General features: G+C 46.3%; 1 protein-coding gene across 1 annotated transcript in view; it reads right to left on the minus strand.

The window, feature by feature from the left end:
• Positions 1-16,260, minus strand: part of LAMA3 (laminin subunit alpha 3) — a 366,270-nt gene that overhangs the window by 211,528 nt on the left and 138,482 nt on the right. The window contains exon 11 of the mRNA XM_069731213.1: positions 4,066-4,131. Coding sequence (XP_069587314.1) covers positions 4,066-4,131 — 66 coding nt within the window. The remainder of the gene's footprint in view (positions 1-4,065; positions 4,132-16,260) is intronic.

Genomic DNA, 16,260 nt, shown 5'->3' on the forward strand with positions numbered 1-16,260 from the left:
TACTCAGATATTTTCTTTCTAATGTCAGGATAGGTTTGGGCTTTTAGGGTTCTTTGTTTTACCGTTAGCCAAGATAGTACAAACCAATGCACCAATGAGGGAGGATGAGGACTAAGGATATCCGACACCGTTTATCAGTGTGTGCAGAATTATTAAGCCGGGGTCACACTTGCAAGTTCAATGCAAGAAACTCGCACAAGTCTCTCAAATTACTACCCGGCACTGCCGCCGACACTCGTGACCAGAGTGTGCGGCTGCATGTTTTTCTATGCAGCTGAACGCTCCGCTCCTGAGTGCCGGCGGCAGTGCCGGGTATTGATGTGCGAGTTTCTCGCATTGAACTCGCAAGTGTGACCCCGGCCTTAGACAGATTGTTCCTCAGGACAAAATTGGCATTTAACTGACTCTGAACAGTCAGAAATTGTTAGAAGTCTCACAGAGAGATGCAGCACTCTTGTAATTGCTAAGATATTTAGGTGTGATCACAGAACCACCATATTTTGTTACAAATAATCAACAGGAAAAATGGAGGAAATCCAGCACTCCCGTAAATATGGAAAATGTAAAAAACACTTTTTTATTCTTGGAAAACATAAAAAAATCCAGCACATGGAAAGAGAACAACTCAAGCGTTTCGAGCTTTTAATCGTAGCATAATCAGTGTGACAGGGTTGCTGCTGCAGTGAGCTGGCGGAAGCAGGAGTGGGGAGACGCTGAGGACTCCAGGCTGGGAGGACAGGGTGTCCGGAGGTGTGGGGGCTCCACCAACATTTTGTGAAAGCACGGAGCCCCCACGCTTTCCATGGTTTTCAAAGAGGTGGACTTCGGTAAAATGACCAACATTGCAAAGAAGGGAGGCTATTTAGGTTATTGATATTTTTTTGTCAGAAATGTAATTTTGTACGTTTTGAGTTGTTTGTTTATTATTCTCATTTTAACGTGAAAATAAAAAATTGAGATGGGAACATTTACGTTTTCTCATTTAGTTGCATAATTATGCACACTTAGATATTCTCCTAAGAAAGAGAAAGACAAAACCTTGCTTTTACTTTCTTGAATATTCAGGTTTGAGGTTTCATAAACTTTTGGACTGACTTGACAGCAGTGTAGTTTACTAATAAAATTAGTCATTAAAAATACATTTTGCCTAATAATTCTGCACACAATATACAGTGGGGAAAATAAGTATTTGATACGCTGCCAATTGTGCAAGTTTTTCCACCTACAAAGAATGGAGAGGTGTGTAAATTTTATCGTAGGTACACTTCAACTGTGAGAGACAGAATCTAAAAAAAAATTCTGAAAATCACATTGTATGATTTTTACATAATTCATTTTCATTTTATTGCACAAAGTAAGTATTTGTTTCAATAGAAAAACAGAACTTAATATTTGGTACAGAAACCTTTGTTTGCAATTACAGAGGTCAGATGTTTCCTGTAGTTCTTGACCGAGTTTGCATAAACTGCAGCAGGGATTTTGGCCCACTCCTCCATACAGATCTTCTCCAGATCTTTCAGGTTTTGAGGCTGTCACTGGGCAACATTGAGTTTCAGCTCCCTCCAAATATTTTCTATTGGGTTCACGTCTGGAGACTGGCTAGGCCACTCCAGGATCTTGAAATGCTTCTTACAGAACCATTCCTTAGTTGCCCTGGCTGTGTGTTTCGGGTCATTGTCATGCTGGAAGACCCAGTCATGACCTATCTTCAGTGCTCTTACTGAGGGAAGGAGGTTACTAACGGTAATGTTTAAGACTGTGGTCAGAGCTCTCTTCAGGTCATTGACCAGATCCTCCTGTGTAGTTCTGGGCTGAGTCCTGACCTTTCTGAAAATCATCCTTACACCACAAGGCGATGGAGCCCCAGATTGAGGAAGACTGACAGCCATCTAGTGTTTCTTCCATTTTCAAATAATTTTGCAGTTGTCGATTTCTCACCAAGCTTCTTGTCTATTGTCCAATTGTCCTGTAGCCCATCCTAGCCTTGTGCAGGTCTAAAATTTTGTCCCGCATGGTAATACCCGTCATTGCCGCTGTCACCCAGGAGCGGAGTGTGAGGCCACTTGTATTGATATGCGGCCTCACTCTCCACTCCTGAGTGACGGCGGCAATGCCGGGTATTACCATGCGAGACTCGGACGTATTTCTCGCATATGTGATCCCGGCCTTAGAAAAACTAACAGGTCTGTGAGAGACAGAATTCTTGCTGGTTATTAGGTGATCTAATACTTATTTCATGCAATAAAATGTAATTTAATTATTTAAAAATCATACAATGTGATTGCAGTGCCCCAGAGTCCTGGTCGTTGCAGTAATGTCGCTCTGCCACTAAGGGTAGTGATGTTATGTCTGATTGCACTAAAGGAGTTCACCTGACCAGGTATCACAGTCACACATGACACTTCACACTCCGGCCACCAGGGGGAGCAAAAGGCACTATGTATTAGGCCACTCCTCACACTTTGGTAAAACTGGGGGTTGGATAGGAAGTTAGGTTAGAACGCAGCCTGGGAGAGCTCCAGGGAGGACCTGTCAGGGGTGGGTTCCTGGCAGGTACCTAGCAGAAAGGACAGAACGTACGGAGCCACGCCTGCACTACCTTGCGGCGGTATCCTAAGGAAGGACACAAAGCGAAGGATATTGTGGAGAAGTGAGAAATGAAATCGCAGCACAAGGAGATATCGAGTAGGAGTCGTGCCCCGTGATCGGCAACATCCTACTGAGGCGCGTAGCCGGTGGCCGGAACGCCGAGGAAGTAACAGACTCCAAGCATTACTTCAAACAGCGGCAGGACAGTTGATTTTAGGTTAGCTGTCTACCTTACATCACCTAAGCAGACATAGGGGGCAAAGTTGGAGAGGGGCGTCTCTAGGGTCCCAGAATAGCTCCGAGCCTTCCCGTCAAACGGGTGCGTCCTATCCAGACAATAACTTGGGGGACGGAGAAAAAGAGAAAGAACAGATACGAAAGTTGTGAGGACTATCCCGAATGCTCAGAAGGGAAGAACTACAACACACAGGCGGTAGTTGGTAGGCACTGATTTCCACCTGCAAAGGGAACTCTGGATGTGCCTTCGGACCGGCCGGACTCAGCCAGCCCAGTTAACAGTGCTCTGGATTGCGGATCCTGAAGTCTTCAGTAAAAGGTAAAGAGACTGCAACCCTGTGTCCTCGTTATTATTAACTGCGCCTCGCATCATCGCCACCTACACCACTGGGAAGCCCTGGGGATACACTTCACCTGTGGGAAGGTATACCATCTAGCTGCCATTCCATCACCCCAGCGGACCCCTAAGCAGCGTCGGTCACCCTGACCGAATACCACAGGTGGCGTCACGAACCCTTGACAAACTATCATCACCCTTTTCATTGGACGCCCCTTGGCAGGGTCACGGACCGGGTCCAGCCACCGTGTCAGCCCCAGCACCGAGACAGAGAGGACCGGTACCGAGTAACCCACAGCCCTGCGTCTGGGGGCGCTCCATGATTTTCTGCTCTTTATTTTTAGATTCTGTCGCACAGTTGAAGTGTACCAACAATAAAAATTACAGACCTCACCATTCTTTGTAGGTGGGAAAACGTGCAAAATCGGCAGTGTATCAAATACTTATTTTCCCCACTATATGTGTGATCTCTTGCAGTTGAGTCCTTCTGTTTTCTGTGGTTATCACAGGGGTTAGAGAGTAACCATATTTTAAATTATTGTTTCATAAATCAATAGTACATATGAAAATAGGCAAATTTTTATTCTATTTTATTTGTTAAATATATTTTTTTCCCTCCAGGATTGATTTTTCACTCTAAATTTATGGGTAAAATCTGTTTTCAGTAAAGACAGATTTCCAAATTACTAAGATAGGAGATCTCAGTTGGTGCAGATTTTAGTCCTGAATTCAAAAGAGATTCGAAAGAGATTCAGCCTATTTGGTTTGCCATCCACAATATTGATATTTCATATAATAAATCTACAATCAGGGAGAAAAAAACAGATATGAAAACAAGAGTAGCACTGTGTTGTTAAATAATGTAGGTGATAATAGTTTTACTGAGAACGGTAATTTCTTGCCTTTTATATTTCCAGCAGTTGGTCCCACAGGAATTGATGTGGTAGGAACAGGATAAAAAGGAATTCCTAAAAAAATAAAAAATGACCATGTGTTATAGCTTACCACACATTTCTGAGAGAAAAGAAGCAGAATTTTTGTTTTACAGTTTTAACTTTTTAAAATTTTCATCTTAAAGGGAACCTGTCACCCCCAAAATCGAAGGTGAGCTAAGCCCACCGGCATCAGGGGCTTATCTACTGCATTCTGGAATGCTGTAGACAAGCCCCTGATGTATCCTAAAAGATGAGAAAAAGAGGTTAGATTATACTTACCCAGGGGAGATCCCGGTACAATGGGCGTCGCGGTCCGGGGCCTCCCATCTTCTTACGATGACGTCCTCTTCTTGTATTCACGCTGCGGCTGCGGCGCAGTCGTACTTTGTCTGCCCTGTTGAGGGCAGAGCAAAGTACTGCAGTGTGCAGGCGCCGGGCCTCTCTGACCTTTCCCGGTGCCTGATGCTGGTGGGCTTAGCTCACCTTCGATTTTGGGGGTGACAGGTTCCCGTTAATTGCTCACAATACAGAAAAACGCTCTTACTACATGAAATCTGTCAATTTTTCATAATTATACCATAAATGTCTGATCAGGAAAGGGCTTATAGTCAGGATCATCATCAATCCAATATGGATGGAAATAGCCAAATCCACAAAGATTGTAATTGAGAGTGACCTGTTTATAAGCAGCCAAAACGTTTTGGTACCCAGCCACTTCTCTGTTCCTGGCATTACTTAGGGACTCAGCAGGGTGATCTCCGGTGGTCAGACATTTATGACAGCAAATAAGTTATCACCAATACTTGTAATCGTGTCAAAAATTACATACCTAGATGCTGGTATTTATCTGCTTTGCTATAACTATTTTTTTTTAAATGACAAAGTGGAGTTGTGACCCTCATAGCTATACCAAATTAATAAATGCAAATTATTCGATTTCTAATCTCCCTAGGGTGCTACACAGAAAGACTCTTCAAGACACTAAAAATGCACATGAAATCGACTGCACTACAGAACAAGGTAAATGTTAAGTTAGTTATTAATCAACAAATCAATTCTATTCATTTACTAATCCATATGACAACATTTTGTTCCATCACAGTCTTTTCTTAAAGAGCTTGTACCAGGAATAAAGTACGGTAATAGATTAAATCTTAGAACAAAAATCTGTTCCACACTTATATCTATTTAAAAAAAATGTTCCAGTCCCGAATTTTTAAAATGTGCTCCTATGTAACGGATGTGTTCGACCATGTAAGAACGTGGTTGGATATACTGCAGCTTTTGATCATGGAGTACACAAAAGAGAGTATACAGACATAGCAGGAGGGGATCACAGATAATTCTTTCTGTGCAGTAAAACATGATTTACAGGCAGGAAAATGGTTTTCCTTACAGAAATCAGCAGCTGTGATCCCATGCTGTCCTGCCTGTATACTCTTTTGCTTTCTCCCCTGCCCAGGAGCTGTGCTATGATCAGACCATATTCCTATACGGTCAGACACAGCCATCACACAGTACTCAGCAGGGGCACATTTATAAGTTTATCTCAGCACAGGAACATTTTATTAAAACATCGAATTGTGAAACTACTATAATTTTTATTACAAGTTCTATTGATTTAAAGTGTACTTTGTTCATGGAACAACTCCTTTAAGTTGTATCAATGATTTTTGGGGCTCAGAAGCCACAAATTCACTTTTTCAAATTTTATTGGCCAATTATGACATGAAGAAGACCTGAAAATTATCATTTCCCAATTTATAACTACATCTGAATGAACAGCAGTGATTTTAGTGATCACTAAGTAACGTCTCTCAAGTTTTTTGGAGGGAAACACAAACAATCAATACAGTATGGCTACAATTTCTGTCATTGCTTGTACAAAAGTGAACAACAAAACAAACATAACAAAGCAGAAAATGCAAATATGTTTGTTTGTCGAGGAAGTGTGATGTAATTACTAAACCTTATATATTTACTTTACCATTCTCAATCACTAATATATGGCCTGTACGGTGCCTTACAAAGACTTTCGTGCCTAATACATTAGGCCCTTAACGACTGCCGATACGTCTTTTCACGGCGGCAATTAAGGGTACTTAAACCACAGCACCGTTAATTAACGGCACTGTGGAAAAAGTGTATAGCGTCCCCCAGAGTCGGAATTTCTCCCGGGTCTCGGCTACCAGGAGTAGCGGAGACGCCAGAGAACATGATTCGGGTCTGATGTATTTAAAAACCTGATCATCTGTATATTACCTGTGTGAACAGGGTTCAAAGTGGAAATGTTCATGTGGACACGCTGAGTGGAACAGCTTTTGTGCAGATAGCCCAAGAGGAGTGGTGGGTAACTCCCAAGTCTTGTAGACACGAGAGAACAATTATGGAAACAGAAACACATGGGCTACTTGCACAGTAAACAAGGTTTTTAAATACATCAGATAGGGATTGCATACATCAGTTCGGACTGCTCTATATGGGTATACCTTGACGTTTGGTGGAGCAGCTTAGCATACATTTTTTGCAAAAAAAAGTATCAACCAAATACCCTGTTTTTTTACATCTTTTTACTAGCACTTGCAGATTACTGTGATTTTTTGAAACTGAGTGGTTTTGGTTTTACTATGGTTAGGATTAGGGGTGTGTTAGGTTAGGTTTGTGGTTAGGGTTATGGTTGGGATTAGGGTTAGGAGTGTGCTGGGGTTAGGTTTGTGGTTAGGGTTAGGGTTAGGGTTGGGATTAAGGTTAGGGGTGTGTTGTGGTTAGGGTTGGGATTAGGATTAGGGGTGTGTTGTGGTTAGGGTGGTAGTTGAGATTGGGATTAGGGGTGTGTTGGGGTTAGGGTTGTGGTTAGGGTTGGAATTAGGGTTAGGGGTGTGTTGGGGTTAGGGTTGGAGTTAGAATTGGGGAGTTTCCACTGTTTAGGTACATTAGGGGGGTCTCCAAACGCGACATGGCGCCATCATTGATTCCAGTCAATTTTGCGTTCAAAAAGTCAAACGGTGCTCCCTCCCTTCTGAGCCCTACCATGCACCCAAACAGTGGCTTTCCCCCACATATGGGTAAACGGTGTATTCAGGAGAAATTGCACAACAAACTTTGCCGTCCAATTTCTCCTGATACCTTTGTGAAAATAAAAAAATGAGTGCCAAAGTAAATTTTTTTGTGAAAAAAGTAAAAAGTTAAATTTTTCCTTACACATTGCTTTAGTTCTCGCGAAGCACCTGAAGGGTTAATAAACTTCTTAAATGTGGTTTTTCGCTCCTTGAGGGGGTGCAGTTTTTAGAATGCTGTCACTTTTGGGTATTTCCTGTTATATTGACCCCCCAAACTCACTTCAAACGTGAGGTGGTCCCTAAAAAAATGGTTTTGTAAATTTTGTTGGAAAAATGAGAAATTGCTGGTCAATTTTTAACCCTTATAACGTCCTAACAAAAAAAAATTTGTTTACAAAATTGTGCTGATGTAAAGTAGACATGTGTGAAATGTTATTTATTATTTTGTGTGACATATCTATCTGATTTAAGGGCATAAAAATTCAAAGTTTGAAAATTGCAAAATTTTCACCATATTTCCGTTTTTTTCATAAATAAACGCAAGTCATATTGAAGAAATTTTACCACTAACATGAAGTACAATATGTCCCGAAAAACAATCTCAGAATCAGTGGGATCCGTTGAAGCGTTCCAGAGTTATAACCTCATAAAGTGACAGTGGTCAGAATTGTAAAAATTGGCTTGGTCATTAAGCGCTAACTGGCTCTGTCACTAAGGGGTTAAACAATGAAGCATTGACTGCATAATAAGATAAGTAGTCTCAATGTTCAACCTCACTATCCCAACATAATGAGAGGATGAGTCACACAGCTTCATGTTACCTTTCAGTCTTATTCCTCCCTCACATCAAACACTGTGTCACCATCAATATTTACATCAATTTCTGGTTTCATTTAGTCCTTGGTCAGGCGGTACAAGGAAAGTGTCCTAAGTTGACCGATAGATACAAAAAAGTTTTTCCGATGCATAGATCGCCACCATTGATCACATTAATGAGCAACAATAAGAATACAGAAATTAATGAATTAATTCAGCTTTGATTGTCTGTAAGGTAGTATACTCAGTAAAGGTTATTAATATTGTGCATACGATCCAGTAATCATTTCTTTTTATTAAAGGGAACTTGACACCATGAGAATGCAGTCCAATCTGCAGACTATAGAGAAGGGGTGGCTGAGCAGATTGATATATAGTTTTGTGTGAGAAAAGATTCAGCATAACTCGTGTTTTGACCATTTAAACATCAGCTCTTTCTGAGATTTTCGGTCCAATGGGCGCTGCTATGAGTGACTGACAGCTGTCTCTGCATGCACACTTATATTAAGAAGGCTGTCAGTCACTTTTAGGACTGCCCATTCGACTGAAAATCCTAGAAAGAGCAGAGGCTTAAATTAATAAACACAAATTATACAAATAGGAGGAAACCACTAAAGCTAAATAGAGGGGCACAATAAATGTAAAAAAAAGAAAGCGGTTAGAGAATTAAAACAAGAAGGTAGCGATGAGGAATTAATTAATTGTAGAAAAAAAATAAACTGTGTAAAAAACAGATCAAGGCAGCAAAGACTGAGACAGAAAGGCTAATGACCAAAGAAAGTAAAAATAATTCAAAAATATTCAACAACATGAACTGTAAGAAACTAAAAAATGAGTGTCGACCCCCTCAAAAATAGTCTGGGTGAAATGGTGGGAGAGGATGAATGGTGGAAGAGGAATGATCAATAAACTAACCTCCTTTTTCTCTACAATAATTGCACAATATAAATCCCATGACAGATGACATGATCAGGGAAACCAGAAATTATACATTAAATGTCTTCTACTTAACCCAGTGGGAAGTACAGTTCAGCCTCAAAATCACTAAAGTAGACAAATCCCTGGACCCGGATGATATATGCCCTCGAGTACTGGAGGAATTAAGCACAGTGATAGGACAGACGCTTATTTTTAACATTCAGATATTCAATAATAACAGGGTTTGCACCACAGAGCAAATTTGGTGCCAATATTCAAAAAGGGGGCAAAATCTGTGCCCGGAAACTACTGCCAGTAAGTTTATCCTCTAATGTGGGCAAAATAGGGATTTTTGTGTGTACTCACCGTAAAATCCTTTTCTCCGAGCCACTCATTGGGGGACACAGGACCATGGGTTATGCTGCTGTCTCTAGGAGGCTGACACTAAGCTGAGACAAAAAAAGGTTAGCTCCTCCCCTGCAGTATACACCCTCATGCTGGCTTCCAGAGACCCAGTTCAGTGCAAAAGCAGTAGGATAATAAGAACAATATATCAAAAAACATTAGAATATAACCTGTCAAACAACAGTCAAAGACTAAAAAAGATAACAAGCCGTAAGGCTACCAGGGTGGGTGCTGTGTCCCCCAATGAGTGGCTCGGAGAAAAGGATTTTACGGTGAGTACACACAAAAATCCCTATTTCTCCTTCGCCTCATTGGGGGACACAGGACCATGGGACGTCCCAAAGCAGTCCCTGGGAGGGAAACAATACAACCAAGTAACTCCGTGTACCATCTGACTACAAATGCGCAACGGCCGCCTGCAGGATACACCTGCCAAGGGCCGCGTCCGCAGAGGATTGGATGTGAACATTGTAATGCTTTGTGAAGGTATGCAGGCTGGACCACGTTGCGGCCTTGCAAACCTGCTCCGCTGTTGCCTGGTGCCGGATGGCCCAGGAAGCACCCATCGACCGAGTGGAGTGTGCTCTAATCCCCGCCGGGATAGGACTGCCCCTGACCCGATAGGATTCCTGGATAGCAGATCGGATCCATCTGGCTATCGTGGATTTAGACGCAGCCAAACCCTTTCTGTGACCCACCGGGAGCACGAAAAGGGCGTCCGATTTTCTGAAGTGCGCCGTTCTGGAAATGTACCTCCTGAGGGCCCGTACCACGTCCAGAGTATAGAGAGCCTTCTCGACCCTATGTTTGGGCTGCGGACAAAAGGAGGGAAGAATGATGTCCTCGTTAAGGTGGAAAGATGAGACCACCTTTGGAAGAAATGCCGGAGAAGGACGTAGGACTACCTTGTCCTGATGAAAGGCAAGGAAAGGTGCCCGGCAGGATAGAGCGGCAAGCTCTGAAACCCTTCTGATGGACGTCACCGCTACCAGGAAGGCGACCTTCCAAGAGAGGACAGAGAGCGGAACGTCTTGAAGGGGTTCGAACGGAGGTTCCTGGAGAACCCCCAGGACCAAGTTGAGATCCCAGGTCTCCAACGGCATCCTGTAGGGAGGAACAACATGGGAGACTCCCTGAATGAAAGTCTTGACCTGAAGGTTGGTGGCGATCCTACGCTGGAACAGCACGGATAAGGCTGAGATCTGACCTTTAAGAGAGCTCAGGGCCAAACCGGAATCCAGACCAGACTGAAGGAAATTCAGGATACAAGGGATAGAGAACACGAGCGGAGGGTGCCCTCGGAGCCTGCACCATGAGAAGAAGGTCTTCCAGACGCGGTGGTAGATAGAGGCGGAAGACGCCTTGCGAGCACTTAACATGGTGGGAATGACCTGCTGAGAGAAACCGGCACGAGTTAGAATCCAGGTTTCAACAGCCATGCCGTTAAACGTAGGGCCCCTGAGCTCTGATGGTAAATCGGTCCTTGGCGAAGTAGATCTGGGCGATCTGGCAACCGCAAGGGAACGTCGGCTACGAGCTGCACGAGTTCCGCGTACCACGCGCGACGAGGCCAGTCTGGAGCGACCAGAATGACCGGAACTCCCTCCGTCTTGATCTTTCGGATTAACTTCGGCAGTAAGGGAAGGGGAGGGAACACGTATGGGAGCTGAAACTGATGCCACGGAGAAATCAGCGCGTCCACTCCTATGGCCTGGGGATCCCGAGAACGTGCAATGAAGTTGTGGACCTTGGCGTTCAATCTGGACGCCATCAGATCCACGTCCGGGGTGCCCCAACGAAGACAGATCTGTTGGAAAACCTCTGGGTGGAGTTCCCACTCCCCTGAGGCAAGACCCTGGCGGCTCAGGAAGTCCGCCGCCCAGTTCTCGACTCCCGGGATGTGCACCGCGGAGATGATGGAGTGGTTGGTTTCGGCCCAACGAAGGATGAGGGAGACTTCCCGCATCGCCGCCCTGCTGCGGGTACCCCCCTGGTGGTTGATGTAAGCCACCGCCGTGACGTTGTCCGATTGGACTCGTATTGGGTGACCCGCGAGCAGAGCGTGGAAGTGACTCAGTGCAAGTCTGATAGCACGAATCTCTAGAATGTTGATGGGGAGTCTGGATTCCCGAACAGTCCAACAGCCCTGGGCAGAGTGGTGAAGAAACACCGCCCCCCAGCCAAGAAGACTGGCGTCGGTGGTCACCACTAACCAGCGGATCGGAAGGAAGGACTTCCCCTGGCGAAGAGATGGGCCCAGGGTCCACCAAACGAGAGATTGTCTGACCCTTGGGGACAGGGGACAAGGGTGGTCGAGAGAAAAAAGACTCCTGTCCCAGTTGTCCAGCAGAGCCTGTTGCAAGGGGCGAAGATGGAGTTGAGCAAAGGGAACCGCTTCGATTGCCGCAACCATCTTTCCCAGGATCTTCATGGCGAACCGAATGGTTCGCGGGCGAGAATGGCAGAGCGTACGGGCCCCCTGTTGGAGCGCTTGGGCCTTGGACCGAGGAAGCAAGACCAGCCCCCTTGAAGTGTCCAGGATCATTCCCAGAAAGGAGATCCGACGGGCAGGAACGGGAGAGGACTTGTCCAAGTTGATCAGCCAGACCAGGCGCGAAAGAGAATCCAGGGTAATGTGGACGCTTGACTCGCAGGCTTGGAAAGACGGGCCCTTTATGAGGAGGTCGTCTAAGTACGGTAACACGACGATTCCTCGAGAGTGAAGAATGGCCATGACAGCCGCCATGACCTTGGTGAATACCCTGGGCGCCGTGGCGAGGCCGAAGGGTAGGGCCGTGAACTGGAAGTGATCCTCCAGAATGGCAAAGCGGAGGAACCTCTGATGAGGCGGGAAAATCGGGATGTGAAGATAGGCATCCTTGATGTCTATCGAGGCCAAGAATTCCCCTCTTTCCATGGAAGAGATGACCGATCTGAGTGATTCCATCCTGAAGTGCCGGACTCTTACGCACTTGTTCAGGAGCTTCAGATCCAAAATGGGACGCACTTTCCCGTCCTTCTTTGGCACGACGAAGAGGTTTGAGTAGAAGCCTTTGAACCTCTTGTGTTCCGGGACCGGAACAATGACCCCGCTCTGGCGGAGGGAGTGGATGGCGCAAAGAAGGGCGCGAGACTGAGCTCCCGAACTGGGGAGACGAGAGGGGAAAAACCGACTTGGAGGAGGAGAGGAGAACTCTATCTTGTAGCCAGACGATACCAGATCCCTGACCCATTCGTCGTGAACGACGGAGAGCCAGGCTTGCTGAAAAAGGAGTAGACGTCCGCCTACTCTGATGGTATCGACTGGCGCCGTTCCCAAGTCATTGAGACGGGAATCTGGGGGGTCTCGAACCTCTGGTTCTGGGCTGCCTCGGTTTCCCGCACCAGGAAGGATTAGGCCTGAAGGATGGACGAGCGTCTCTGTCTGTGCGAGCGGAACGGTCTGATCTGGGAAGACCGGAGGGATTGGACCAGGTTGGGCTGGTACGAAAAGGCCGAAAACGAAAGTAAGGCTGGCGCTGGAAGGCCGCCTTGGGCCTCTGTTGGGGAAGAAACTTGCTCTTTCCCCCTGTGGCGTCGGAAATAAGCTGGTCAAGCTTTTCGCCGAAAAGACGCCCGCTTTGAAAAGGGAGAGAGATCAGGGATTTTTTAGAGGAAGAATCTACGCGCCAATCTCTGAGCCAAAGAGCCCTTCTAATAGCGATAGCGTTGGAAGTCGCCGATGCTGCGCAATTCGCCGCGTCGAGGGATGCGAACATCACATAATCACTGGCCATGGCTAACTGATTAGCTAGGTCCGCCATTTCAGAGGGGAGATCCTGCTCATTAATGGATTTCGCTAGAGCATCCGCCCAGGAAACCATAGCCTTGGTCACCCAAGCCGCGGCGAAGGAGGGAGACAGGGAAGAGCCAGAGGCTTCGTACACTGACCGAGCTAGGGAGTCTATCTGGCGTTCAGTGGGGCTCTTAATTGAAGCGCCCTCCGGGACTGAAAGAAGAGTTTTAGAAGCCAGGCGCGAGACCGGCGGATCTACAGTAGGGGGATCCGTCCAGTCTTTCACGAGATCAGCTGAGAAGGGATACTTGGAAACCAAGTCCTTCTTACCCGTGAAGCGCTTGTCTGGGCGCTCCCTGTGACGCCTGACTATATCCAGGAAGGCTGGATGAGAGGCAAAAGATTTGTGAGAACGTTTGGTTCTGGAAAAGGAGACCGCGTGTTCCGGAGCGGAATTAGAGTCGTCATCCACCTTAAGTGCGTGATTGACTGCTACAATGAGGGAGTCAACCGTAGCTCTGAACTCCGGAGCCTCCGGGTCCAAAGATATCTCGGACTCATGTTCAGAGTCTTGAACGCTGCGAGCCCCCAAAGAGGGAGAGCGAGAGGTGGAGCTGCCAGAGTCTGAGTGGCGAGGTGAACGCTCAGGAGAGGTAGTACGGATCCGTTTTCTGGATGACCGTGCCTCTTTAAGAGGAGAGCGGCCCCTGCTGGCCGACGATTCCCCTGCTATGGAGGGATCTCTTAACACCTGTAACGGATTGCCTCGTTCCCCGGGAGGATTTTGAATGGATTTGATGGCGTTAGCTAAAAAATCCACGGACTGTGAAAGCGAGGCGACCCACGGGGGGGGACTAGGTACGCCGGAGTCGGTGGCGGTGGAGGGCTCCTGGGCACATGGAGCATCGCAGGCAGAGCAGAGGGGAGAGCTTTGAGGCCTGGGAAGTGGGGCCTGGCAGGTGGTGCACGCAGAAAAAAAGGTCGTATGCACCTTAGAGGATTTTTTAGACCTTGACTGCGACATGATTCTAATGCAAAAAAAAAAAAAATCACAGGGTCTATAAAGTGTAACCGAGCCTGAGAGGGCGGGACCAGCCCCCGCTGCAGAGGAGAGCTAACGATGTCTCCTTACCCCGGTCCTGTGTCCCGCTGTCCAGGGAAGACGAACTGCGAAGAATTCCCCTCTGAGAAGTGAAAGCCGGCAGCACGTGGGCCACTGTGACACACCGGAGATGCGACAGGCAGGAGCTGCGGCGCTGTAGTGAGGGACCAAGATGGCCGCCGAGATCAGGAGAGAGATCTCGGCGGCTGCGAGAAGCGCCAGGACCGGGGGCGGCGCCGCTGTGACGCGCAGGAGTGGGCGGAGCCTAACGGCGGCGACCAGCGGCTAGGCCGAAGCCGGGGGCTAAATTTGCGGCCTCGGCCCGGCGCGCAGCCGCAAGAGCCGAAAAAAACGGGAACACCGCCCCCCAATGAGCGGTATCAGCCTGCCGATGTGCCAGAAGTTTGAGGAGCCCTCCGAACCGCCGGCGACCCCCCCCCAATCCCCTCACATGACACTTACCCTGATCTGGAGGTGAGAGGGTGCCTTGGAATAGGGACGGTGCAGGGGTTGGGAAGCCTCTATCCACCGGCCCCCGATGGGGGGTGGAGAGGAACCGTCCACCACCTGAGTCACGCAGAGCATTGGTGATGCAGTGTGGTCTGCACGGACGCCACGGGGATAGGACCACTGTACAGCCGAGGGTAGAACCTGGTGGACAGGGCAGATGTCCGGCAATAAAAAGGCCTGGCTGCAGAGGAGGATACTGGAGGTAAAACACCAGTGCTCGTCTGTATAAAAAAGGGGGAGATCGGGGCCCTTTTAGGGGAGAAACCGTCGCCCAAAAAAGGTCAGCTCAGGCAGTGGCTCCCACGTCGCAGGAGAGGATACGGTGAGGTGAAACTCCCGTGCTCGCCTGTTGTTGGTTCGGGGGAGATCGGACCTTAGAAGAATCCGTCGCCCCCTTCGTCCGGAATAGATAAAAAAAAAGAAAATCCATGAGGATTAAAAATCAGTGTGCCTCCTACGGACACTAAGCTTAAACTGGGTCTCTGGAAGCCAGCATGAGGGTGTATACTGCAGGGGAGGAGCTAACCTTTTTTTGTCTCAGCTTAGTGTCAGCCTCCTAGAGACAGCAGCATAACCCATGGTCCTGTGTCCCCCAATGAGGCGAAGGAGAAATCTTTTAGGGTTTTCTAATAGATGCTATCATGGAGTATCTCAATAAGAAAAACTTCAAGACCCAGCATCAATAAGGGATTGTGAGGTATTAGTTTTTTCAAACTAATCTGATCAGCCTCTATGAGGAGGTACATTCCAAACTGCACCAGGGGAACTCAGTTGATGTTGTCTATATGGACTTTTAAAGGCGCCTGACACAGTGCCACATAAAATGAGAGTAACGGGACTAGAGGAAAATATTTGTAACTGGGTTAAGAACTGGCTAGGGATAGGAAACAAAGGCTGTTTATTAATGGAACACACTCAGGTTGCATCACAGTTAACACTCAGGTACCACAAGGGTCAGTATTGGGCCCTCTTCTTTTTAACATACATTATCTATTAGTGACCATGTAGATGTCAAACATAATAGGATTTCAATGTTTTCACATGATAATAAATGTCTCAAGATAATCAACATAGAAGAAGATAATTTAATTTTGCAGAGGGATTTATATAAGCTGGAGGCTTGGGATGAGAAAAGGTAATTGAAATTTAATTTAGATAAATATAAGATCATGCACTTTGGCAGAGGAACCAAAATGTATAATTATGTATTAAATTGTAAAACACTGTGTAAAACTGTTATTGAAAAAGACTTGGGCATATGGGTGGATGGCAAACTCAACTTAAGACCACATTCACACTTTCAGTATTTGGTCAGTATTTTACCTACCGGTAATTTGAAAGCCAAAATCCAATCCTTAGCAGGTGAAAAATGCAGAATTGGTGACGTGTTTCTATTATACATTTACACTAATTGTTCCACTCCTGCTTTTGGCTTACAAAAGCTGATGTAAAATACCGACTAAATAATGAGCGTGTGAATATGGCCACGTGGCCTTAGTGGCCAGGCAAATAAATTAATGGGATGCACTAAAAAAAGAATAGATGCTTATGACAAGAACATAATTTTGCCTCTATAC

Source organism: Ranitomeya imitator, chromosome 6 (genome assembly GCF_032444005.1).
Source record: "Ranitomeya imitator isolate aRanImi1 chromosome 6, aRanImi1.pri, whole genome shotgun sequence".
Classification (NCBI taxonomy): Eukaryota; Metazoa; Chordata; class Amphibia; order Anura; family Dendrobatidae; genus Ranitomeya; species Ranitomeya imitator.